The 26,537-nt window shown below is 50.9% G+C and overlaps 2 protein-coding genes across 4 annotated transcripts; both read left to right on the forward strand.

Moving 5' to 3' along the window:
• The first annotated feature begins 457 nt into the window (after positions 1-457).
• DPF2 (double PHD fingers 2) lies at positions 458-20,259 on the forward strand. Of its 3 annotated transcripts, none has more exons than XM_055252965.2 (12): positions 542-695; positions 7,429-7,589; positions 7,973-8,080; positions 8,406-8,569; positions 10,741-10,833; positions 10,987-11,065; positions 11,574-11,615; positions 12,662-12,799; positions 12,926-13,054; positions 13,243-13,355; positions 15,852-15,933; positions 18,978-20,259. In XM_055252965.2, exons 1-12 carry the CDS (start codon positions 664-666, stop codon positions 19,052-19,054), a joined length of 1,218 nt encoding a protein of 405 aa, XP_055108940.1. In that variant the 5' UTR covers positions 542-663; the 3' UTR covers positions 19,055-20,259. The 3 variants fall into 3 exon arrangements, with proteins under 3 accessions (XP_055109011.1, XP_055108940.1, XP_055109102.1); XM_055253127.2 differs by lacking the exon at positions 542-695 and adding an exon at positions 1,240-1,368; XM_055253036.2 differs by lacking the exon at positions 11,574-11,615 and having other exon boundaries at positions 458-695.
• Positions 20,260-21,983: 1,724 nt separating this feature from the next.
• TIGD3 (tigger transposable element derived 3) lies at positions 21,984-24,867 on the forward strand. Its single transcript, XM_055253254.2, has 2 exons — positions 21,984-22,215; positions 23,047-24,867. The coding sequence occupies exon 2, from the start codon at positions 23,063-23,065 to the stop codon at positions 24,476-24,478; it is 1,416 nt and encodes a 471-aa protein (XP_055109229.2). The 5' UTR covers positions 21,984-22,215; positions 23,047-23,062; the 3' UTR covers positions 24,479-24,867.
• Positions 24,868-26,537: the final 1,670 nt, after the last annotated feature.

Consider the following 26,537-nt stretch of genomic DNA (forward strand, 5'->3'; position numbering starts at 1 on the left):
CAAAGTGCTGGGATTACAGGCGTGAGCCACCGCGCCCGGCTACTGCTTTTCCTATTATTTATTTATTTATTTATTATTATTATTATTTTTTTGAGACGGAGTCTGGCTGTGTCGCCCAGGCTGGAGTGCAGTGGCGCAATCTCGGCTCACTGCAAGCTCCGCCTCCCGGGTTCACGCCATTCTCCTGCCTCAGCCTCCCGAGTAGCTGGGACTACAGGCGCCCGCCACCACACCCGGATAATTTTTTGTATTTTTAGTAGAAACGCGGTCGCGGTTTCACCGTGTTAGCCAGGATGGTCTCCATGTCCTGACTTCGTGATCCGCCCGCCTCGGCCTCCCAAAGTGCTGGGATTACAGGCGTGAGCCACCGCGCCCGGCCCCGGCTCCTGCTCCTCTAAATATTAGAGGCAAGCCTCGAACAGGAGCTCCGGGACGCACGCCAATCTCCGGTTGCGCCTGCGCGTCGGGCTCCCATGGGGTCCACGCATTTCCTACTCGGCCCCAGCAAACAGACGTAAAGCTATTTCTTCAGTGCTCGCTCTCGTGCGCGCGCCCGGACGGCGCCTGCGCAGAGGGCGAGGAACCCAGTACCCCGGTGCGGTCCCGGCGCCTGCGTGCTGCGGGCTTTGGGGCCTCCTGGCCCGAGGGAGAGGAGCAGGGAAGATGGCGGCTGTGGTGGAGAATGTAGTGAAGCTGTGAGTGCTCTTTTCTTTCTCTCCTAGGGCGGCAGGTTTTGTAAACGGCCTGGGAGTAGGGGGCGGTGGGGGAAGGGACTAGGCGGAGAGAGGGACATCCCCGGGAAGGCCATGTTGCGACTCCGGGGAGGGCAACAGGAGACTCCGGAGAAGACGTTGCGCTTCTTTGGAAACTTGTGGAGGCCCTGATGGGGGCACACTGGAGCCCCGACGGGCGGCCTTCCTGCGGGGCTGTGTGGCCTCAGCGTTCCTCGGTGCTGACGGTTTCCAGAGCATGGCGCCCTGCCTGCGCGCAAGACTCACCGTCCCGGTGCTCTCCCGAGACGCCTCAGTCCGGAGGAGCGGGGCCGAGGCCCGGGCGGCCCCTCGGCTGGCCCGCCGCCCACCCCGCCCCGTCCCGTCCCGTCCGCTGCAGCAACAGGCTCGGCGGCCCCTGCGGAGTGCACTGCGGGGCTGGTTGTTTCAGTTCCAAGCAGCCCCGTGATGTTTGGGAGGATCTTGGGTGGCAGGTACCTAAGACTACAAATATTCTTGGGAAGAATTTGTCGAGGACCGGATCCAGAAGGGAAGGAACTTCAGGGGAGTGGGCCTTGGCCCCGTCCAGTAGCAGCCATCAAAAACCTGCAACTGGACCGAAGCCGTTCAGGACAGCTTAGCCTAAAGGGGCATCTAGGTGGGCATTCTTCCTATTATACGATACCATTGTGCTGGTCAGATTTCAAGCAAAGTTAAAGTTACTAGCTGTTGGGGCCATGGACACTGGCCTATGAACTGCTTCCTGTGAGTTAAAGATGCTTTGGGACTTGATTTATTCCTACAGAAGAATCAGAATGAGTTTTAGATTGGGTTAATGCCCGGTGGGCGAATAGAGTTTCTTTTAATGGGTATGTTGGGCTTGGTGCAAGGGTGGGAAAATTGAGTGGTGTCTAGCTGTCCAGTCAAGAGTTTTTGGATTTTGACTGGATGAAGAGGTAAAGCTTCGGTAACTCTTCTAAGGGACTCACAGCTTCTCATCTGTCTTTGTGGTGGCCTGAGCCCCACTCTTCCTAAGAGCCTTTTTAAAGAGTAAGTTGCTTCTCCCTCCTGCCTGAAGCCTTTCCTTTGAGAATGCTTTCCCACTTCCATTAAGCTAAGTGCCTTTCCTCCTCTTGTGGTTTTTTTTTTTTTAAGTTGTTTTCTGCTCTATCCTGCTGTCTCTCTCAGCCACCCCTCCTCCCAACACTATTGTCTTTCTCTCCGATCTACCCACTCCAGTTTCCCCAGCTCTTTCTTCAGGCTGACATTTTTCTCAATTTAGAAATGACACTGTTGATCTACCATTTATCCAGTTATCCTTCCTGACTCAGATGTTCTTTGTTTCCCTGCGTCTTTGTTGACTTCCCTCATCCCATTGTAAGGGGATGTTTTACATAGCTGTCTCCAAAAATAAAAAGAAAGATTCTCATTGTACTGGAGGAGTATTAGACTTGCCTAGGTTTTGAGAGTTAAACGTAGTGAGGCTCTTCGTGTTGGGAGATTTTCCTTAGGGAAATAGGGTTGCCAGTGCTTTCAAGTTGTGTCATAAGTGAGGGGTTGCCCATTTAAACAGAGCGTGACATCTTGTTTCTCTTTGAAAAACTGTAGAGATTGTGAGCATCACCAGCCACTAATTTCTGAATGCCAGTCATGAGAAACCAACTCTCTCCTCCTCATTTCTAGCTGCACAGGGCCTCAGATCACAATTAATACGTACTCCCGCAGAATTATCCCTTTAAGAAGGGGCTTCCATTCTTCCAGTTCATTTGGAGATATGGCACTTCTCTTGATTATAGTGTGCCTAGTCTTCTGACAGCTGATATTATACATTGAGTACATTGAGGTCAGGACCACTAGCTCATCTTTTCTTTTTTTTTTTTCTTTTTTTTAGACAGAGTCTCACTGTTGTCAGCCCGGGCTGGAATGCAGTGGCATGATCTTGGCTCACTGCAACCTCTGCCTCCCGGGTTCCAGCAATTCTCCTGCCTCAGCCTCCCGGGTAGCTGAGATTACAGGTGCCCACCACCACATCTGGCTAATTTTTGTGTTTTTAGTAGAGATGGGGTTTCACCATGTTGGCCAGGCTGGTCTTGAACTCCTGACCTCAGGAGTTCACCCGCCTCGGCCTCCTAAAGTGCTGGGATTACAGGCGTGAGCCACCACACCCGGCTCCTCATCTTGTATAACTTGCATCTTGTCCTGGGAAAAGAATTTTCTTATTTGTAAATTTCCGTCCCTTCCAAATGTGATGTCAGAAATGAAAGTCTTGGCTGGATGCAGTGGCTCACACCTATAATCCCAACACTTTAGGAGGTTGAGGCAGGCGGATTGCTTGAAGTCAGGAGTTCGAAACCAGCCTGGCCAACATGGTGAAACCTCATCTCTACTAAAACTATAAAAATTAGTCAGGTGTGGTGGCGCACACCTGTAGTCCCAGCTACTCAAGAGGCTGCGGCACAAGAATCGCCTGAACCCAGGAGGCAGAAGTTTCAGTGAGCTGATATCACACCACTGCCCTCTAGCCTGAGTGACACTTTTAAGACTCTTTCTTAAAAAAAAAGAAAGAGGCGGCTGGGCGCAGTGGCTCACATCTGTAATCCCAGCACTTTGGGAGGCCGAGGCGGGCAGATCACAAGGTCAGGAGATTGAGACCATCCTGGCCAACATGGCGAAACCCCACTTTAATAAAAATACAAAAATTAGCTGGGCGTGGTGGCGCGTGCCTGTAATCCCAGCTACTCAGGATGCTGAGGGAAGGGAATCACTTGAATCCAGGAGGCAGGGGTTGCAGTGAACCGAGATCGCGCCACTGCACTCCAGCCTGGCAACAGCATGAGACTCCATCTCAAAAAAAAAAAAAAAAAAAAAAAAAATGAAGCTGGGCACGGTGGCTCATGCCTGTAATCCCAGCACTTTGGGAGGCTGAGGCGGGCGGATCACAAGGTCAGGAGTTTGAGACCAGCCCGGCCAAGATGGTGAAACCCCCGTCTCTAGTAAAAATACAAAAATTAGCTGGGCATGGTGGCGCGTGCCTGTAATCCCAGCTACTCAGGATGCTGAGGGAAGGGAATCACTTGAATCCAGGAGGCAGAGGTTGCAGTGAGCCGAGATCGCGCCACTGCTCTCCAGCCTGGCAACATAGCGAGACTCTATCTCAAAAAAAAAAAAAAAATGAAGCTGGGCACAGTGGCTCATGCCTGTAATCCCAGCACTTTGGGAGGCTGAAGCAGGCGGATCACAAGATCAGGAGTTTGAGACCAGCCTGGCCAAGATGGTGAAACCTCCGTCTCTAGTAAAAATACACAAATTAGCTGGGCATGGTGGCGTGCACCTGTAGTCCCAGCTACTCGGGAGGCTGAGGCAGAAGAATCGCTTGAACCCAGGAGAGATCACACCACTGCACTCCAGCCTAGGCAACAGAGCGAGACTTCATCTCAAAAAAAGAGAGAAAGAAAGTCTTTACGGGTTCTTACTAGGAAAGTAAAATAATAGTATAGGTGTAGCTGCTGATTGGTTTTGAAACTTTCTAGGCAAAATCTAGAGGCAGGGCACGGTGGCTTACGCCTGTAATCCCAGAACTTTGGGAGGCCAAGGTGGGCGGATCATGAGGTCAGGAGTTCAAGACCAGCTTGGCCAACATGGTGAAACCCTGTCTCTACTAAGAATACAAAAATTAGCTGGGTGTGGTGGCACACGCCACTCGGGAGCCTGAGGCAAGAGAATCGTTGGAACCCGAGAGGCAGAAGCTGCAGCGAGCCGAGATTGCGCCACTGCATTCCAGCCTGGGCGGCAAAGCAAGACTCTTACCTCAAAAAAAAGAAATATATATATATATATATGTATGTATATACATATATATATATAGAGAGAGAGAGAACAGTGTTAATGTTAACTTGACATTTCTTGGTACCGGAGCCTTAAGTTTTTGTTGTTGTTTTGTTTTAAGAGGCAGAGCCTCCCTCTGTCCCCCAGGCTGAAGTGCAGTGGTATAACCTTGGTTTACTGCACCCTCAACTTCCTAGGCTCAAATGACTCCTCACCTCATCCGCCCCAGGGGCTACATGGGACCACAGGCATGCATCACCAAGCCTAGCTGATGGTTTTTTTTTTTTTTTTTTACTTTTATTTTATTTTTTGAGACAGAGTTTCGCTCTTGTTGCCTAGGCTGGAGTGTAGTGGCGCGATCTCAGCTCACTGCAACCTCCGCCTCCCAGGTTCAAGCAATTCTCCTGCCTCAGCCTCCCGAGTAGCTGGGATTACGGGCATGCACTACCACGCCTGGCTAATTTTGTATTTTTAGTAGAGACAGGGTTTCTCCATGTTGAGGCTGGTCTCGAACTCCTGGCCTCAGGTGATCCGTCCGCCTCAGCCTCCTAAAGTGCTGGGATTACAGGCGTGAGCCACCACGCCGGGCCTTTTTTATGTTTTTTTTTTAACATTTTGTAGAGATGGGATCTCACTATGTTGCCCAAGCTGGTCTCTAACTCTTGGTCTCAAGAGATCCACCGGCCTTGGCCTCCCAAAGTGTTGGGATTATAAACATGAGCTACTGTGCCCAGCCTCCCTTAAGTTCTTAAGAGCTCACTGTCATCCTGTCTTGTTCTCTCTTCATGAGATTCAGCCCCCACACTTCAGTGTTTCATTCCCAGCCCTTTTACCCCCAAGACTGTTTGCCTGCCTCACGTAGCTCACAAGAGCCCTGACAGAACATCTCTCATTCATTCCCCCCAAAACTGTTTCCAGCCTCCTTGCTCTGACTTTGCAGCACTCGCCAGCCTGGCCCTGCCTTCCATTTGACTTCCAGTGTCAGTATCAATTCCCATCAGCAGAAACAAAGGAGCTGCCGCACTCAGCCTTGTTTATCCAATTTTATTCTGTGTGGTGAAGACGTGGCTGCCTCCTAAAGGCGAGCCCACAGAGGCAAGGCTGCCTTCTCCATTCTGCTCTCCAGTGTGAGATTCGTGCCTACCTCAGATTACAGTCATTACAGCTCATTGAATCACGCCAGGCTCTATTTGTGGCATTGCCATCTCTGTGTGTGGTATGTGTCTTTTTTACTTGCTGGGCACGTGCTAAGTTATGCAGTGGTCTATCGTGGCTGCTCACTGAAAGACCCTGTCACATTCTAGAGCAGGGTTTGTTGGTGTAGCCCGAGTTACGGACAGAAACCACAGAGACTTAATCTGTTTGCTGTCTCATCCCCAGGCTGTTTCTTGTAAAATCCTGATATGTCAAAGCTCATTTGGTCCAACCTCCTCAATCTATAGAAGAGTAACCAAGGTCCACCTGGGTTGACTAAATGTCCATGTTCATGTGGTGACTTGCAGGCAAGCCAGGTCTTTTTACTCTCAAGTCAAGTCTGACTGTATCTCAAACATCTTCATGAGTATTACGGATACTATGAGAAAGAAATCAATTCTGCCCTCGATTTAAGATTGATTGACGCCAGGTACTGTGACACATGCCTCTATTCCCAGATACTTGGGAGGCTAAGGCAGGAGGATCACTTGAGCCAGGAGTTTGTGTCCAGCTTGGGCAACATAGTGAGCCCTTGTCTCTTTAAAAAAAAAAAAAAAAAAAAAATTGATTGCATGTAAATATGAATTGATAGAGTTTGTTAACCTTCATTACCAAAGTCCTTGTTAAACCCTGCAAGATGAGAACAAGATAGGTTCTATATACACGCTTCTTAGAACCAGATAACTCCTGGCACTGTGCAGTTTTCCAGTTTTCCACTTAAAGGTTTACCCTTGATTCAGATTTCAAATTGAGTCTTTTGAGACCAAGAAGATTTTTTCCTATATAATTTTATTTTGTGAGAATGGAGAAGAACCCTAAGATGGGCCTTAGAGCAAACAAGTTTCTTATCGGTAATGGTGCTCAATAAAAGCTTCAAGGAACTTCAGGTACTTGTAGACATCTTCCATAAATGTAAAATTAATTAGTTGGTTAAAAACCTAGTTCAAAATTCAAAAGATATAAAAAGGCATATGGAAGGAAGTGGCCTAGTCACCCACTTTTTCTCCCCGCTGACCTGCAGTTTCTTTTCCATTTTGTTACATAAATGATAGCTTTATTTGGCACTTCTCAGCAGTGTACATTGCTTTGCTTTTTGTCCCTAGTTAACTTGAAATTGTTTAATATCAATATGTGAAGAGCTTCCTTCTTATGGCTAAATAGAATTTCATTGTATGGATTTGCCATAGTTTGCCAAATACATTTTAATAAGTCGCCTAGACTTTGAACTCTTTCCCTCTGGAGCAGACCCTGGGGCAAGGATGTGGGAGCATGTAGTTTATTTGGGAGGTGATTGTAGGAAGGAGGGAATGAGGAGGAACTTAGGAGGGACTATCATCTGCTTCTTAGCCTCATAAGGGTTAAGAGAAATAGCATCTTAACTAGCACAGGACTGGGCTTGTGAGACACATGGAGTGAACATTAGTTCTTTCACCTCTTTGGGGGTTAAACTTAAGTCTGATTAGACATATGATGAAATCACGTGTTCCTGATGGTAATTTATTTATCAAGTAATTCCTCATGATGGCCTAGAAAAGGGGCTTGGTGTCCCACGAGGCAGAAGTGGAGGCAAATAGAATGGAAGAGACAGCCTCCCAGTCCCTTGAGCCTTCTAGAGAAGCAGATGGCAGGGGAGAGGAATAGCTCAGCACCCTATGCCCCCCGCTCCAACACACACGCCTGGTTTCTATCTTCCCTGCAGCCTTGGGGAGCAGTACTACAAAGATGCCATGGAGCAGTGCCACAATTACAATGCTCGCCTCTGTGCTGAGCGCAGCGTGCGCCTGCCTTTCTTGGACTCACAGACTGGAGTAGCCCAGAGCAATTGTTACATCTGGATGGAAAAGCGACACCGGGGTCCAGGTGAGGGTCCAGACTTGGGAGAAGGGGACCCCTCATCTTAGGTGATGAGACAGTTGATAGGGTTTTCCCTACTGCCTTCCACTTATGGATGAATATGGTCTTCCTGCGATTAGAAACAGGGAGGATGAAGCAGATCGTTTGATACCAGCATCTTTGTTTTCTGCCCTGCTGAGGCCATTGTGTGTCTGGAGAACTATGTGTTAGCCAAGGCCCCTAACCTTATATATCTATTTTTCTTTTCCACAGACTATTCCACCTAACCGCCTAGGCCCTTACTGTCAGAATTCCTCCCTTGCTCTAGAACTCAAAGGGGGGCCTACTTAATTAGAAAGTGTTTTTCTGATTAAGTGGGTTAGGGCCTGACTTCTTTCTTCCTGCCACAGGATTGGCCTCTGGACAGCTGTACTCCTACCCTGCCCGGCGCTGGCGGAAAAAGCGGCGAGCCCATCCCCCTGAAGATCCACGACTTTCCTTCCCATCTATTAAGCCAGGTAAGGCACATACTTCCTGAGCAGAGGCGTGGCCTGCTGCATGGTGAGAGCCTGCTAATCACTGTGATATACCAGGCCCAGTACTAGATCCCAAATACACTCAAATGAATATGTTGTGATTCTTTCCTTTAAGGACCTTAGTCTAGAAGGGGAGACAGGTAAACAGATAAGTTATGGTGCCAAGTGAGCTAGGGTGTCTTAATTCCCGGGCGTGCAGAGAACAAAAGACAGTGACAGACCTTTGGTAAGCCCCAGCATTATGTGGACTCAGAGCAGTCTGCTTTCAGCTCTTCTGAGCCTTGCTTTATCCTGACCTTGCTTGCAGACACAGACCAGACCCTGAAGAAGGAGGGGCTGATCTCTCAGGATGGCAGTAGTTTAGAGGCTCTGTTGCGCACTGACCCCCTGGAGAAGCGAGGTGCCCCAGATCCCCGAGTTGATGATGACAGCCTCGGCGAGTTTCCTGTGACCAACAGTCGAGCACGAAAGGTACAAGATTATCCCTGTGGCTGAGGGAGCTTTGATGGAAATCAGCCTCCTCTTCACTGGGGGCCACCCAGTTTCTAGAACTGAAACAGAAGCTGGGGTCCAGGAAGCAGGCGCCCTGCAGTTCTGTTCTTTCTTCAATCTCTGATTATTGTCAGGTACTGACTGGCTTCTCTGTTGCTTCTAACTATAGACTCTCATTCATTCACTTTTATCACAGAAGGTTATTATTATACACATATATAATTTTCATTAAAAAAATTAAAATAGGCCAGGTGCAGCGGCTCATGCCTGTAATCCCAGCACTTTGGGAGGCCAAGGCAGGAGGATTGCTTGAGCCCAGGAGTTCGAGACCAGCCTGGGCAACAAAGTGAGACCCCCATCTCTACAAAAAATAATAAATAAAAAAAAATAGGCATAGTGGCATGCGCCTGTTGTCCCAGCTACTAGGGAAGCTGAGGTGGGAGAATCACTTGAGCCTAGGATTTGGAGACTGCAGTGAGCCAGGATCATGCCACTGCACTCCAGCCTGGGCAACAAAAAAAAAAAAAAATAAAACCAGAAGATGCAAGAGTAGTACAATGAAATACCACATACTCTTTACCTGGATTTATCAATTCCACATTTTGCCACATTTGCCTTATCTGTCTTTGCTAAACTATTTGAGAGGAAACTTTTCAAAAACTTTTCAGTCTAGGCAACATAGCAGGACCTTGTCTCTGCTAAAAATAAAAATAAAAAATTAGCTGGGCATGGTGGCACATGCCTGCAGTCGCAGCTACTCAGGAGGCTGGGGTGGGAGGATTGCTTGAGCCCAGGAGGTTGAGGCTGTAGCTCTGCTCATGCCACTGCACTCCAGCCTGGGTAACAGAGGGAGACCCTGTCTGGGGAGGTAGGGAAACAAACATTTATCCCTAAGTACTTTACTCTTTTATCACAAAAGTTTGTGTCACAGTCTTTTGGTCCCTGAGGTTACACAGTGAAGCACACTTGGTCTCTGCCAACAGAGAAGATAAGAATACATATAAAAATAACAGCTATAAATATGCCAGCATTGGGCTAAGTGCTTTTTCGTGCCCTTTCTCCTTTAGTCTGTACAACCTTATAGGGTAGGTCCTGTGTTCCCCATTTCACACACAGGCTGAAACAAAGCAGTTTAAAAACTTCCCATCAGCTGGGCACGGTGGCTCATGCCTGTAATCCCAGCACTTTGGGAGGCTGAGGCAGGGGGATCACGAGGTCAGGAGATCGAGACCGTCCTGGCTAACATGGTGAAACCCCATCTCTACTAAAAATACAAAAAAATTAGCCAGGCATGGTGGCGGGCACCTGCAGTCCCAGCTACTCAGGTGTGAACCCGGGAGGCAGAGCTTGCAGTGAGCTGAGATTGCGCCACTGCGCTCCAGCCTGGGCGACAGAACGAGACTCCATCTCAAAAAAAAAAAAAAAAAAAACTTCCCATGGCCGGCCACGGTGGCTCACGCCTGTAATCCCAGCACTTTGGGAGGCCGAGGCAGGTGGATCACCTGAAGTTGGGAGTTCGAGACCAGCTTGACCAACATGGAGAAACCCCGTCTCTACTAAAAATACAAAATTAATCGGGCGTGGTGGCGCATGCCTGTAATCCCAGCTACTTGGGAGGCTGAGGCAGGAGGATCACTTGAACCCAGGAGACGGAGGTTGTGGTAAGCCAGTATCTTGCCATTGCACTCCAGCCTGGGCAACAAGAGCGAAACTCTGTCTCAAAAAAAAAAAAAAACTTCCCACAAGGTCACACAAATAAGCAACAACATTTTCATTTAAACTAGGAGGCGAGTGTCAGGACAGAACCACCAATAGTGTGCTCCCAGGGCGGCCAGTCAGAGGCAGGAGAGGGCATGGCTGCTTGCGGCATCAGGGCAACCTTTTGGAAGCATGCTATTTGATTTGGCCATGTGGCATGGTGGGGAAAGCATTTCAGGCTAAGGAAATAACGTGAAGCACAGGGGAAAGAAATCCCAAGTATGGAAGGGAGCAGGAGCAGGATTATAGCATGCCTGAAAGGCATTGGTGAGGAATGAGGCTGGGTGGGACCAGGTCACAGAGGAGGTTCTGGGTGGCCTTGGCCAATCTCATCATAGGGGAGCTTTTAGATGCACATATTTCTACCCATGCTAACCCTCCTGTCCACTCAGCGGATCCTAGAACCAGATGACTTCCTGGATGACCTCGATGATGAAGACTATGAAGAAGATACTCCCAAGCGTCGGGGAAAGGGGAAATCCAAGGTGAGGGGCCAGCGTGCTGCCTGCATCTTGGGACAGGGTGGCCTAGGGAATTCCTTATTTTATTTCAAGTGAGATTAGCAGCCACTTCCAAAAGAGTCTAACTCCTCAGGCCCAGCTACCAAAATAAGGGTGTCTCTTTGCTCTTCTTGGCAGGGTAAGGGTGTGGGCAGTGCCCGTAAGAAGCTGGATGCTTCCATCCTGGAGGACCGGGATAAGCCCTATGCCTGTGACAGTGAGTGCCTCACAAGTGGGTGGGTAGACCTTGCCTTGGACCCAGCTCCTGCTCAGGATATGAGAGGAGGGAGGGTTGTGTTTTTGCCCAGAGTATTAAAACAAACCTGGGCTCTTGTCCTGCCTGCTGACTGCTTCCCTCTGAGACCCCTGGGAGGCCTGGGTCCTTGCTATATGACGGGTGGGACCTGCATGCTCTGGGAAAGATTTCTGCCGTCCTCTGGGGTGGGGTTGCTTGTGGGGGCCACAGCAGGCAGGGTTGGCCTCTCAACAGACGGCCTGCAGGTCTCCTGGCCTCAGTTAAGCCAGGGCCCCAGGGGTCTGACACTGAGTTTTTCAACGTCTGTTCTTTTTCTTTCTCTCTGCCTTGCCCCACTTCTGTCCCTCCACCCTGGGAGCACCATCGCCGCTGGGGTTTCTCTCTCGTTTGCTCCGCTTTCCTGCTGCTGCTGCTCCTGTCTCAAGTGTATCAAGGCCTTCTTCTCATGACTTTTCTTTCTGTCTTTCAGATAGTTTCAAACAAAAGCATACCTCGAAAGCGCCCCAGAGAGGTAGCTCTCTCAACTTTTCAGACTTGTGGTTTTCCTTTCCCTTTTTCCCTCTTCCCTTGTTCCTCCTGCCTTTCTCATTTCCTGGGATGCTAGCTTTAAAATCTCTGGAATGGCATGGGGGTAGGAGCAGTGGAACTTCTGATGTGCTCTACTCCTCAAAGTCCTGGAGGCTGCCTTTACCACTGCTTGTCTCCCACAAACCTGCTCCTAGAGCTGCTCGGCCCAGTGCATGGGGTGGCTTCAGAAGCATTATCAGGAGCCCATTACAATCAGACCCTTCCGCTCCCTCCGCAGACCAGGCACCTGGTGGTCAGCTCATGTTCCCCACCACCCCACCACCTCCTCCTGCCATCCTGTCTCCCCACTCCTTTCCTCCTGGCCCCCTTGCCCTTCTTAGTATTACTTCTCAAGATGAAAAAATGCCTTGTGGGGATCTGCTTTCCTTGCTGATTGGCAGACCTGGACAGGGCAGTTATGTGGGAGTGTGCTTGAATTTCTTTGGGGACCAACTGCCCAACTGGCGTCATTGATAGGATATCCCCAAGAAACCCATCCCCTGCTTGTTTACCCACATTCAGAGGAGATGGGCTCCATGGTCTGTGTGGGGTAGCATGAGCCTCCCACATTTACTGAGGGGTAAAAAAGTTTGGAGTCTTATCCACTTCTCCCCCTTCCTGCCACACCAAAGATATAGGAATATCCTTCCCTTTCCTGACCTGGAGCGTCCCAGACTGTTAGTATATCCCAGAGCAACTAACTGGTGATGGGGCGAGGGCTAAGCCCCCCAAAAGTCAACATGGAAGAGCAGTGGTGGCCATGGGGTTGGAGTTCAGGAGGGAAAAGAGCCCCAGAAGCTAGAGAGCCCCAGGGCCTGATGCTCCTGGCTGAGGGGAAGGGGCCATCACTCAAGGCCTGTCCCAGAGTGGAGCTGCTGGGGGAAAGGATGGTTGCCCTCTACCTCAGGTGGAGCCCCCACAGCTTGCAGGGGTGGGGACATGGCACTCTTGTATCTTAACACCTTTCTCTGCAATCTTCTCCCCACTCAGTTTGTGGAAAACGTTACAAGAACCGACCAGGCCTCAGTTACCACTATGCCCACTCCCACTTGGCTGAGGAGGAGGGCGAGGACAAGGAAGACTCCCAACCACCCACTCCTGTTTCCCAGAGGTCTGAGGAGCAGAAATGTAAGCTGAGGTGTCAGAAGTGGTGGGCAAGCAGAAGTTGGCCTGGTTATGAAAACCACTCCTTGCATGGGTGTTGAGTGGCTCAGGGACCCCCATGGGTGTCATCAAAACTCTTTCTCTCTGTAGCCAAAAAGGGTCCTGATGGATTGGCCTTGCCCAACAACTACTGTGACTTCTGCCTGGGGGACTCAAAGATTAACAAGAAGACGGGACAACCCGAGGAGCTGGTTTCCTGTTCTGACTGTGGCCGCTCAGGTACTGCCTCCCATGAAGGCTGCTGCTGTGCCCAGTCCCCAAGGGGCTCTTGGCTTGCTGGCCTCTAGGGCTGTCATAACCAGCCCACCTCGCTTTTCCTAACCAAGAGAAGATATAGCCACAGGCAGGAGCTCCTCTCTTCCCCCTGCATTTCCGACTGTCTGTCTCATTCACTTCCCCCACTACAGGGCATCCATCTTGCCTCCAGTTTACCCCCGTGATGATGGCGGCAGTGAAGACATACCGCTGGCAGTGCATCGAGTGCAAATGTTGCAACATCTGCGGCACCTCCGAGAATGACGTGTGTATCCCTGCCCCCTCCTCAGCATGGCTCCTGGGCTTTTACTGCTGTTTGCACAGTTCCCTCTAAAGTGAGCTTTCTTTTAAAAAGGGAGCAGGATCCCTCCCACATGCCACACGCCCCTCCCTAGCATCTCAGTCAGAACTCTGATTTGTTGCCAGGTATATGTTGAGTGCTGATTTTATGTCAGACACTGTTCTGGGCACCAAAGATACTAACGACAAACAAGGTCCCTGCCTCGTAAGATTTACATTCTTACAGGAACAACAATAAGCAAGGATGTAAGTGAGATTTGTATAATGTGCCATGAAAAGAATGAAACCAGTACTGTGGCAGAGAATAATTGCATAAGTGATTTATTCTGATGGTCAGGTATGGCTCTTCTGGGAGGGTGATGCTGGTGTTGAAATTTTGGTGATACCAAGGAGCCAGTCAAGAAGATTTGGAGGTAGAGCAATCCCAGGAAAGGAGCAGCCAGCACCAAGGCCTTATGGTGGACAAGCCAGATGACAGGGCATGGGAGAGTATGGCAGGGGATGAGATGAGAGGGGCAAGCACTGCCAGATCTGTGGGGCCTTGGGTTTTATTCTAGGTACAACAGGACACTGTCGAAGGGTTTTAATCAGGGAAGTGACGTGGTTATTTATGTATTTATTTATTTACTTTTTTTTTTTTTTTTTTTTTTTGAGACGGAGTCTTGCTGTGTCGCCCAGGCTGGAGTACAGTGGCACAATCTCGGCCCACTGCAACCTCTGCCTCCTGGGTTCAAGCGATTCTCCTGCCTCAGCCTCCCAAGTAGCTGGGATTACAGACACGTGCCACCACACCTGGCTAATTTTGTATTTTTAGTAGAGATGGGATTTCTCCATGTTGGCCAGGCTGGTATCGAACTCCTGACCTCCGGTGATCCACCTGCCTCAGCCTCCCAAAGTGCTGGGATTATAGGCATGAGCCACCACACCCAGCTATTTATTTATTCTTTATGTATTTATTTATTTATTTATTTTGAGACAGAGTCTCTCTGTCACCCAGGCTAGAGTGCAGTGATGCGATCTTAGCTCACTACAACCTCTCCCTTCAGGCTCAAGCAGTCCAATCCTCCCACCTCAGCCTCCCAGGTAGCTGGGACCACAGATGCACACCACCATGCCTGGCTATTTTTTTATATTTTTGGTAGAGACAGGGTCTTGCCATATTGCTGAGCTGGTCTCAAACTCCTGAGCTCAAGCAGTCCTCCCACCTTGGCCTCTCAAAGTGCTGGGATTACAGGCATGAACCCACCATGTCTGGCCTTGTCTTTTATTTTATATTTATTTATTTATTTTAAGATGGAGTTTTACTCTTGTCACCCAGGCTGGAGTACAATGGCGCAATCTCGGCTCACTGCAACCTCTGCCTCCCAGGTTCAAGCAATTCTCCTGTCTCAGCCTCCCAGGTAGCTGGGATTACAGGCGCCCACCACTATGCCTGGCTAATTTTTAGTAGAGATGGGGTTTCACCATGTTGGCCAAGCTGGTTTTGAACTCCTGACCTCAGGTGATCCACCTGCCTCAGCCTCCCAAAATGCTGGTATTACAGGTGTGAGCCACCGCGCTTGGCCTTTGTCTTGTATTTTAAAAAGATGACTTTGGCTGCTGTGTGGAGGGTAGACTAGGGACAAGGATGGAGGCTCATGCCTGTAATCCTAACACTTGAAAGGTTGAGGCAGGAGGATCATTTGAGCCCAAGAATTCAAGACCAGCCTGAGCAACATAGGGAGACCCTGTCTCCACAAAAAAAATTAAAACTTAGCCAGGTGTGGTGGCACACATGTTAGTCCCAGCTACTTGGCAGGGCGAGGAGGGAGGATCACTTGAACCCAGGAGTTTGAGGCCGCAGTGAGCCATGATCACACCACCGCACTCTAGCCTGGGCAACAAAGCGAGACCTTGTCTCAAAAAGAAATAGTCACTGGGCACGGCGTCTCACACCTGTAATCCAAGCACTTTGGGAGGCTGAGGTGGGAAGATTGCTTGAGCCTGGGAATTCAGGACCAGCCTGGGCAACATAAGGAGATCTTGTCTCTCCAAAAAAATTCAAAAATTAGCTGGGTGTGGTGGTGTTTGCCTATGGTCCCAGCTACTTGAGAGGCTGACGTAGGAGGATCACTTGGGCCCAGGAGGTCAAGGCTGCAGTGAGCTGTGATTGCACCACTGCACTCCAGCCTGAGTGACAGCAATACCCTGTCTCAAAAAAATATACGATAGAGCTTGGGCTTCAGGGAAAAAAAAAAAAAAAAGTGGAGGCGATTTGATCAGTTAGGAGCTCTGAAAGGACCCAAGTGAGAGATGACAGTGACTGGATCTGCGGTGGAGAGGGACAGCATGGTTTGCTACATAAGATTCTTACATCTGTTCTTACCTGCTACCTACCCCTCTTGGAAATAGCAGTGTCCTGTAGTGGCCTGAGGCACATCAGTTATTCAATCCCCATCCTCTTCCCTCTTGCCTACTTCAGGACCAGCTGCTCTTCTGTGATGACTGCGATCGTGGCTACCACATGTACTGTCTCACCCCGTCCATGTCTGAGCCCCCTGAAGGTAAGTTGCCCAGATCTTTTACTCAGAACAATTATTTTATTAGTTACTTGGAAAATACTGAGTTCTATGTTCTTTATGTTATCACTTACATATTCTTCCAAATTAGGGAGTAAAGCACCTTGCCTTGGCTCAGTTTAGAATGCCTTCCTAACATTTCAACTTAAAGGGTTTAGTGTTTGCACATTATCAGCTACATTTACAACAGAAAATCAACAGCCCAGAAGAAAGCAGATGCTGAGCCGAGATCAGTCACCCAGAAGGAATGATTTATTTTCTTCCAACCAGTCCAGGAAACTCAAGTGGTAGATGATCTGATGTGAAGCTTCTACAGTCAGCTCTTGAAATTTGATAGATTTGAGCATTTATTTCCTATCCCTTCCCCTTCTGAATTGGGAAGGGACTTGACTTTGGAGCCTGAATGGGTCAGTCTGCTTCTCCCATAACTTACTGTAATAATGGTCCAAGTTTATGAAACCAGTGGTGGCACTAAGAATTGGTTGCATCTCCACAAGTCCCCTTCCAGCTGGATTTGTGTACATAAACACCTCCTGTACAGAAATTCAGTAGCAGCTGGGTGCGGTGGCTCAAGCCTGTAATCCCAGCACTTTGGGAGGCCGAGGCGGGCGGATCACGAAGTCAGGAGATCGAGACCATCCTGGCTAACACGGTGAAACCCTATCTCTCCTAAAAATACAAAAAAAAATAGCCAGGCGTGGTGGCGGGCGCCTGTAGTCCCAGCTACTCAGGAGGCTGAGGCAGGAGAATGGCGTGAACCTGGGAGGCGGAGCTTGCAGTGAACCGAGATCGCGCCACTGCACTCCAGCCTGGGCGACAGAGCGAGACTCCATCTCAGAAAAAAAAAAAAGACAAGCCAACAGAAATTCAGTAGCTTACTCAGAACACAAATGCCCAGGAGCTGTTACTGTGCACAAAGGATGTGGGCCAGCATTACAGGCAAGAGAAAGTGTGTAATTGTGTGATGTAAGCTGACTTGTAACATATTGGTCAAACTGCTGTCACCCCTCTAGAGAATGAGGCCACTGACAACGTCTAAGAGTCCTTTAGCAGCTGTAGGGGAGTACTCAGCTTCTGTCAGGCCCAGTTTATGAATCTGCTTTGGGGAGAAGTTGCATGTTTATGTTTTGTTTTGTTTTTTTAAACCATCAAACAGACGATCTATATTACAGAATGGCTTTCCTATTAAAGTTCTGTGGGACATTGAGGTAGTGGAGAGCTGCCGGCCCGAGTGTCCTCACTGTAGTGTTAAGGCAGCTGAGGGGCAACCCCTGGAAGTATCAGATGTTCTAGGTTGTAGGTGAGGGTCAGCAAGCTACAAGCTAAAACCTATGGACCACATCTAGCCACAGCCAGCTTAAATAGCTTGCAAGCTATTTCTTTTCTTTTCTTTTTCTTTTTCTTTTTTTTTGAGACAGTGTCTTGTTCTGTTACCCATGTTGGACTGGAGTGGCATGATCTCAGCTCACTGCAACCTCCGCTCCCCCGGGCTGAGGTAATCTGGTAATCCTCCACCTCAGCCTCCTGAGTACCTGGGACTAGCAGCACGCCACCACACCCGGCTAATTTTTGTATTTTTAGTAGAGACGGGGTTTTGCCGTGGTGCCCAGGCTGGTCTCGAACTCCCGGGCTCAAGTGATCCATCCACCTCAGCCTCCCAAAGTGCTGGGATTACAGGTGTGAACCACTGCATCTAGCCTGAAGAAAATCCCCTTAAAAATGTAAAAACTGGCTGGGCACTGTGGCTCTCATCTGTAATCCCAGCACTTGGGGATCTCTTGAGCCCAGGACTTCAAGACCGTCCTGGGCAGCGTGGCAAAACCCCGTCTCTACTAAAAATACAGAAATAGCTGGGCGTGGTGCTGTGCGCTTGTAATCTCAGCTACTAGAGAGGCTGAGGCAAGAGAATTGTTTGAACCTGGGAGGCAGAGGTTGGAGTAAGCTGAGATCACACTACTGCACTCCAGCCTGAGCAACAGAGCAGAAACTCTTGTCTCGAAAAAAAAAAGAAATAAAGGGAGTTTAAAAAAAAAAAAAGGCCGGGTGCGGTGGCTGAAGCCTGTAATCCCAGCACTTTGGGAGGCCGAGGTGGGCGGATCACGAGGTCAGGAGATCGAGACCATCCTGGCTAACACGGTGAAACCCCGTCTCTACTAAAAATACAAAAAAAAAATTAGCCGGGCATGTTGGCGGGCACCTGTAGTCCCAGCTACTCGGGAGGCTGAGGCAGGAGAATGGCGTGAACCCGGGAGGCGGAGCTTGCACTGAGCCGAGATCGCGCCACTGCACTCCAGCCTGGGGGACAGAGAAAGACTCCGTCTCAAAAAAAAAGAAAGATGTGCATGACACTGTATGTGGCTCACACACCCTAAAATATTTAACACTCTGGCTTTTCTGGCTCTTTACAGAAAAGTTTGCCAACCTTATTGACCTTTGGGTTAGAAAGGACTTAACATTTTTGAGTCACATGTTTCTGAAGAGCTGATAAAAGCTGTGGATCCTTTCCCCTAGAATAATGTCCAAATGTGCATATGTATAATTTTGCTTATCATTTCAAGGCATTAAGGAGTAATTTTATTCAAAAAAATTAGAAGAATTCAGCCATAGTCAATATTAATAAACAAGGAATGACCCAATTGTTTTTCGTATAAGGGACAATTATTTTGTGTTTTTTAGTGAAACTACACAAGTCTTAACACTGAGGTGCTTGACAAACTTCTGTCTTCCCAGGCTCTCTTCCTACTCCCAGAACTTCTGATTTAATAGGGCCAAGAGGGCCTGGGCATCGGTATTCTGAAGTCCTGTGGATGATGATTTCTTTCATCTCCATAGAGGATGATATTTCACAATATTTGAAGACTTAGAGGTTTATCCCGGCTCAGGAAACCATGGAACCTTCCTGCTGCAGAGCATCCCTCGTCCTACCTGTAGCTGATCCTGCTATAGAGATGGGGTATCAAGAGCAGAGGAATTGCAAGCAGGTGGGGATTGTGTGGGACCCATCCTGACCCCATTTTGCTTCTCTGCAGGAAGTTGGAGCTGCCACCTGTGTCTGGACCTGTTGAAAGAGAAAGCCTCCATCTACCAGAACCAGAACTCCTCTTGATGTGGCCACCCCCCTGCTCCCCGACATATCTAAGGCTGTTTCTCTCCTCCACTTCATATTTCATACCCATCTTTCCCTTCTTCCTCCTCTCCTTCACAAGTCCAGAGAACCTTGGGGTGGTTGTGCCAGCCTGCCTTTGGCAGCTGCAAGCTGAGGTGGCAGCTCTGACCACCTCTGGCCCCAGGCCCTCAGGGAGAAAGGAGCAACACACTGCCTCTAGGCGTATGTGTGGCTCAGTTTCTCTCTGCTCTCCATTAAGTGCATTCACTCTGCTTGCCTTGGGCCCAGGCCCTGGTGATCACAGGGTTCAAACAGTGTCCTCCTAGAAAGAGTGGGAGAGCAGCTCACTTCTCTGTGTTCTGCCTCCACTCTGGTCTCCAGAGTTTTTCTGTCCTCTAGAGGCAAGCCAGGCCAGGGAGCTGGGAGCGAGCAAGCTGGAGCTTTTCATGCCCCTGTGCCGCATAGCCTCACCTCTTTCCTCCAGAGTGGCTCTCTGCGGCCCTGTGTTCCTGCTACAGAGGGTTCTTTGCTGGAGTCAGGATGTTCTCGGTCACCTCCTGGCTCTGCTCTGTCCCACTCCACCCCACCCCAGGGGGAACAGCAGCTTCACCTTGTTATTCCTATTGCTCTCCTGGCTCACTCTTACGGGCGGTCTCCAGTGACTGAAGCATTCCCCACCCTTGGAATTTCTCATCTTCTGCCTCCCTTCTTATTCCTTTTGGTTTTGTGGGGAGAGGGGAAGGATCAGGGGGCCAGGCCAGCAGCTCGGGGGCCACAGGGAGATGGATAATGTGCCTGTTTTTTAACACGACAAAAAAGCCTACCTCCAAAATCCCCTTTTTGTTCTTCCTGGACCTGGGCATTCAGCCTCCTGCTCTTAACTGAATTGGGAGCCTCTGCCACCTGCCCCATGTATCCTGGCTCTCAGCTCATGGGGAAGCCACATAGACATCCCTTTCTTCCCTTGCACGCTCGCTAGCAGCTGGTAAGGTCTTCACACCCTGATTCCTCAAGTTTTCTGCTTAGTGGCACTGACATTAAGTAGTGGGGGGACAGTCCATGCCAGGACACCCTGGAGTAGTCTTCCCCCGTGGCCGCAGGCAGGCCCTAACTCACTGTCGCTTTGGTGTTGAGGTGTCTTTTTTTTTTTCTTTCTTTAGTTCCTGTATTCTAAACATTAGTAAAAATAAATGTTTTTACACAGAGCCCTCTGCTGGATGGTTTATCTCCTGCCTCTTTCCATTAAGAAGGCCATTTCATCCTAAGATTTCCATGATGGTGGTTTTTTTTTTTTTTAATGTTTTGAAATACAGCTTTTTTCCCTCCAAATTAAAATTTTTTTTGTGGAACCCCAATATGTAAAGCGAATATAAAATTGGTTATTTTGTTTTAATTTGTTACATAAATTCAAGTTTATAACAATTCTTTGTTATAAAGAACAATGAAGCTGTTTTGATCAATACAAAATTTGGGTTAAAATCAACTTTAACAATCTATTTTTGTGTTTCAGTTGGATACATAGGTGGAAGTCATGACAGGTTTATAACAGTTGACCTTGCAGTCTCAGACATTTAAAACAGGACCAGAAGTTTATATAAATATAATTAATAAGCAAACTAATGACATCACCATGGGACACACACAAAAGTTCTTGCAGGAGCAGGGTCTATGCGGCTTCACTTGCCTGCAGCGCTCCCAGGCCAGAGCAAGTGCTCTAGGATCTGAACTGCCCGCAGTGCAGCCCTGCAGCCTTTCCCAGGCACGTTGATGTGCACAAAGTTTCCCTGAAGGCAAAGTGAACATGTCGACAGCTTACGTGGCAGCGCGTATGTCTTCAGTGTGTGTTTTAGAAGTCCAACTGTTGTTTTTATGTTTTTAAAGGAAAGATTTGAATCAAGCAGTTACGGGCCCCCTGAAGTATCCTTTTTTCTAGAACATTCTGAAAGTCATCCTTGCCTAGGGGAAGCCTAGGCCTGCCTGCACTGTTATGTTCAATAAATAAGGAGGGTGCTTTGGTTTGGGGATTGTGTGAGGAGCAGAGCACAGCCCGTCCTCATGCTTTTCCACTGAAGTAGGCCAGGCGGAGAGGGAGTACAGCAATGAATGCTCTTTGGCGGCTGAGTAGTCCGAGAGCCAGAAAAGAATGTGCAAAATAAGAACGCTGTAGCAGTCCTAGGTGAGGAAATTTAGGAAGGGTTTGCGGGAGGTGGGATTTGAGATGGGTCTTGGAGAGTTCGACAGTGTCAGCCGGTAGGATGGGGGTGCGGATGGAAGCCTGTGAGGAAGGCAGAGGATACGGAGCTGTGAGCGGAGAGAGCAGCGAGGCTGGAGAGCAGCTGGGCTGCGGGTCAAGACGTCTGCGTTTAATTCGGGACTGAAGGTTAGCAGGGAAGGGAATGATACCAGATCTTGAGTTTAAGAACTTGAATCTTGTAAAGTACCAAATCTAATAAAATACTCATCCTAAATCATTACCGGCCCAGGCATGCAGTGTTTCCGTGGCCGACAGACTCGAGCCAGCGCTGTCCATGGTAACCAGCTTTTGTGTGGCTTAAAGCTTGCATCCATTTTCTCCTTTCATCGTTTCCCAAAACAACTCCGTGAGGGCCGTTAGCCCTGCTTGGTAGACCAAGAAGCCGATGCGGCCTAGGGTCACGGCCAGGGAGCCTTTGGGATGCCAAGTCAGCTCGGCGGTCCCCACACCGCCTACAGGGCTCGTCGGGCCCTCGAGGTCCGCGGCTCTTGGAGGCGCCCAGGGTAGTCCTGCAGGTTCCTGGCTCCGCCTCCCGCCCCTTCGCGCTAGAAGCCCCGCCCCCAGAGGGGCTCGACGAACCGCCACTTCCGCAGAGTCCAATGAAACTTAGCCGGGGGAGGGACGGGGCGCCACTGAGGACCAATCTGCTTGGGCCGGGGCGGGGCTGCAGCGGGTGGGTGCAGAGGGGCCGCACCGCGGACTTCGCTGCCGGGAGAGAGCCCGGCGCGGGCGGCGCGCACGGGGCCCTGCTGTGCGCGCGCCCGCCCGCCGCCCGCGCAGCCCTTCGGTCCGCTCTGCCCTCGGGGTCGTGTCCCCCATCCCTCCCCTGTTCTCCTGTCGCCGCCCGGACAGGGGCTCGGGAGCCGGGCTAGGGGCAGGGGCTGGAGCCGCGGGACCAGCGCCTGAGGTGGGTGCGGAGCGGGAGGCCGGGCAGGCGGGCGCCTGGGGCCGCCCCGCCGACATACTCCGGGTCGAGGGGGAGTGACCGGCCAGGGCACGGAGCCCAGCTGCCGGCCTGCCTGGGTCCGGGCGTTCGTCCCCGAGCCCTGGGACCCTCTCAGGCCACCATCCTCTCCGCGGGGACACCCCGCCCCTCCGCTGCCCTCAGCCTCCTCAGGCCTCCCGCCCTTTGTCGCTCGTGCACCTGCGCCCTCGGCCCTGCCCTCTCGCTCCCCTCAGGACGGACCCTCGCCTAGCCTCCCTCTCAGGACCCCGCACCAAATTAGCCTCGCTCCTTCAGACCTCCTCTGTCCCCTTTGTCATCTGTACACCTGTCACCTCAACTCTGCATCCACCCACCTCCCCGCCCCCAGCGGCGTCATCTGAATCCAGCCCAGGCCGCCTCCCACCCCCTCCCGGGGGCTCCTCCCCCGCAGCCCCGTAGGCCCACATCTGCCCCCTCGGCCCCAGTCCCAGGCCCTCCCCCGTCCGTACGCCTTTGTTATCTCTGCAGCTGTCCCCTCCACTCTTCATCCTTCTTCCCCAGTGAGGCCAGACCCCAGCCCAGACTCCCCTGTCCTTCTGAGTGGAGAGACGCCCCCTCCCCAGCTCTGCCCTGGTATCCTGGGGACAGGGCCAGCCGGCTTCCACTCGGCCTAGCCACTTCCTCTTTCGGCGGATCCAGTCTCCCCTGGTGCCTGCGCACGTCCTCATCTAATCTCTTTTCCCTCCTGCGCTCCTTTCCTAGCTCTCCTGGCCTCAGCTTACTCTACCCGCTCATTCTTTCCTCCCCGCACAGGTGCCCCGGAGAGGCCATGGAGCTGAGCAGCAAGAAGAAGCTTCACGCCCTGTCCCTGGCCGAGAAGATCCAGGTGCTGGAACTTCTGGATGAGTCCAAGATGTCCCAGTCGGAGGTGGCCCGGCGCTTCCAGGTTTCCCAGCCCCAGATCTCGCGCATCTGCAAGAATAAGGAGAAGCTGCTGGCGGACTGGTGCAGCGGCACAGCCAACCGAGAACGCAAGCGCAAGCGGGAGTCCAAGTACAGCGGGATCGACGAGGCTCTGCTCTGCTGGTACCACATTGCCCGGGCCAAGGCCTGGGACGTGACGGGGCCCATGCTGCTCCACAAAGCCAAGGAGCTGGCCGATATCATGGGCCAGGACTTCGTGCCCAGCATCGGCTGGCTGGTCCGCTGGAAACGCCGAAACAACGTCGGCTTTGGGGCCCGCCATGTTCTTGCGCCTTCTTTCCGCCCTGAGCCACCTCCTCCGGGGCTCACATCCCAGGCTCAGCTGCCTCTTTCCCTAAAAGACTTCTCTCCAGAAGACGTGTTTGGCTGTGCTGAATTGCCCTTGCTGTATCGGGCAGTGCCCGGCAGCTTGGGTCTATGTGATCAAGTACAGGTGCTGCTGTGTGCCAACAGCAGGGGCACCGAGAAGCGGCGGGTACTGCTGGGTGGGCTCCAGGCTGCCCCGAGATGCTTCTTTGGGATCCGCAGTGAGGCTCTGCCTGCCTCCTACCACCCTGACCTGGGCATCCCCTGGTTAGAGTGGTTGGCACAGTTTGACCGGGACATGGGACAGCAGGGCCGACAGGTGGCTTTGCTGCTGGCTGCCCGAGTGGTGGAGGAGCTGGCAGGCCTGCCTGGGCTCTACCACGTGAAGCTCTTGCCTCTGGCCACCTCTAGCACCACGCCTCCCCTGCCCAGCTCAGTGGTCCGGGCCTTTAAGGCCCATTACCGACACCGGCTGTTGGGCAAACTGGCTGCCATCCAAAGCGAGAGGGATGGCACCTCGCTGGCCGAGGCCGGGGCAGGCATCACGGTGCTGGACGCCCTGCATGTGGCATCTGCCGCCTGGGCCAAGGTGCCTGCTCAGCTCATTTTCAGCAGCTTCATTCAGGAAGGGCTGGCTCCCGGCAAAACGCCCCCTTCCTCGCACAAAGCCTCTGAGATGCCACCAGTCCCCGGCGGGCTGAGCCTAGAGGAGTTTTCCCGCTTTGTGGACCTGGAGGGTGAGGAGCCAGGGCCTGGAGTATGTAAAGAGGAGACAGGCACTGAAGACGAGGAGGGGGACAGAGAGGGTGCCTTTGAGCCCCTGCCCACCAAAGCTGATGCCCTCCGGGCCCTGGGCACCTTGAGGAGGTGGTTTGAATGCAACAGCACTTCTCCTGAGCTATTTGAAAAATTCTACGACTGTGAGGAGGAGGTGGAGCGGCTTTGCTGCCTCTGAAGGCGCCTTCGCTGCTTGCCAGAGCCCCGTCCTCTCTTGTTTCCCATGGAAACGGCCTCTTCAGAAGGCAGATCGGGCTGTCTCTTTCCTGTGGAAATAGAACTGTCATAAAGGTGTAGAAGGGAAAGAAGTTGGGACACCAAGTCTGAGCTTGGAGTGGCAGTCGTCCAAACCCCAGGAAGAGAGCTCTAAAGATGAGGCTTCGGGGGTAGGAATCCAGGATACTTAGTTTCTAAACCCTGCTTGAAAGTTCTAGAACCTTTGAAAGGGAGTTAGTCTAGAGGCAGGCACTTAGAAAGGTGGAATTTGGGCTTTTTGGACAGACTGCTTCCTTGAACTCCGTGTTAAAAACAGTTCTGCTTCTGAAAATAAAGTTTCTAATCAGAAAAGAGGCCAGGGTGTTATTTTCATGGGAGAAGGGTAAACATTTTTCCATTCAGATTTGGAAAATTAAGTGCTGATGGTCGCTGCGGTGCAGCTGTCTGTCCATGACCAGTAGGGATCCTCCTCTTCCAGATATTCAGCAGCAAGGACTCTCAGGGCGTGGGCCTTGCTTGTGGGCTACCCTCCTGAGAAGGAAGCTCCGGGACAGACAGATCCCAGCTACTGCCCCAGATAAGCTGCAGCTCCAATAGTTTTGCTCTCAGATTGTGTGTGTTTGGGGTTGGGCAGGCTATGGACATGTCAGGGAAACAGACAGGAGCCGGAATTGGAATGGAATAGTCATTCATTCTTTTTTTTTTTTTTTCATTTGCTCATTTCACAACATCACTTCAGCAAGGCCTCCTATGTGAACAAGGTTGCAAAGATGACGTCTCTGCTGGGCAGAACCTTGCAGCCAATGACAGTAGAGTGTGATTAAGGCTGTGATAACGGCTGTGCAAAGTGCCTGGCCCCATAGAGCTAGGGAGACTCCAGGGGGAGGTGAGCTTTGAGCTACAGTTTGAAGGGTGTCCCAGGCCAAGGGACAGCATGCGCAGAGTCTGATTGGAGTGAAGGAGCACAGTGTGCTGGGGGCGGGGGCAGGCAGTTCTGCCAGAGCATAGCATACTTGCGGAGGTAGGGGCAGAGAACAAGGAGAGACCTGGAGAGTAGGAAGGGCCTTTAGCCAACCAGGCTTAGGGGTAGGACACCAACAGAGGGTTTTAGGTAGGCAGGAACAAATCATTCTTGGGGTTCTAGAATAACAGAGTCTGTGTAGGGTGGGTCAAAGATGTGAAACCTAGAGGCAGAGAGCCTCTGACTGATCCAGGTGAGAGAAGGTGAAGCCTGAGCCAGATCCTGGGAGTAGGATGTAAAGAAAATGGTTTACCGGCCGGGCGAGGTGGCTCACGCCTGTAATCCCAGCACTTTGGGAGGCCGAGGTGAGTGGATGACCTGAGGTCAAGAGTTTAAGACCTGCCTGGCCAACATGGTGAAATCCCGTTTCTACTAAAAATATAAAAATTAGCCGGGCATGGTGGCACATGCCTGTAATTCCAGCTACTCAGGAGGCTGAGGCAGGAGAATTGCTTGAACCTGGGAGGTGGAGGGTGCAGTGAGCCAGGATGGTGCCACTGCACTCCAGCCTGGGCAACAAGAGTGAAACTCACTCAAAAAAAAAAAAAAGAAAAGAAAAGAAAAGAAAATGGTTTTACCTGGAAAGGATATGGGCTTTGGACGCAGATAGACTCTAGCTGGTAAAAATACAAGCTGCAGGCCGGGCACAGTGGCTCATGCCTGTAATCCCAGCACTTTGGGAGGCCGAGGCTGGTGGATCACTTTAGGTTAGGAGTTCAAGAGCAGCTTGGCCAACATGATGAAACTCTGTCTCTACTAAAAATACAAAAATTAACCAGGTGTGGTGGCATGCACCTGTAATCCCAGCTACTTGGAAGACTGAGGCAGTAGAATCGCTTGAACCCACAAGGTGGAGGTTGCAGTGAGCGGAGATCGCACCACTGCACTCCAGCCTGGATGACAGAATGAGACTCCATCTCAAAAATAAAAAAATAAAATAAAAATACTGGCTGGGCACGGTGGCTCACGCCTGTAATCCCACCATTTTGGGAGGCCGAGG

Source organism: Symphalangus syndactylus, chromosome 1 (assembly GCF_028878055.3).
Source record: "Symphalangus syndactylus isolate Jambi chromosome 1, NHGRI_mSymSyn1-v2.1_pri, whole genome shotgun sequence".
In the NCBI taxonomy this organism is placed as follows: domain Eukaryota; kingdom Metazoa; phylum Chordata; class Mammalia; order Primates; family Hylobatidae; genus Symphalangus; species Symphalangus syndactylus.

Bases quoted from the DNA above. Each gene is read 5' to 3' on its own strand.
- TIGD3 (XM_055253254.2), top strand. From the start codon at position 23,063: ATGGAGCTGAGCAGCAAGAAGAAGCTTCACGCCCTGTCCCTGGCCGAG.
- DPF2 (XM_055252965.2), top strand. From the start codon at position 664: ATGGCGGCTGTGGTGGAGAATGTAGTGAAGCT. The intron at 696-7,428 runs GTGAGTGCTCTT...TCTTCCCTGCAG, and splicing joins GTGGAGAATGTAGTGAAGCT to CCTTGGGGAGCAGTACTACA. The intron at 8,570-10,740 runs GTACAAGATTAT...CTGTCCACTCAG, and splicing joins CCAACAGTCGAGCACGAAAG to CGGATCCTAGAACCAGATGA.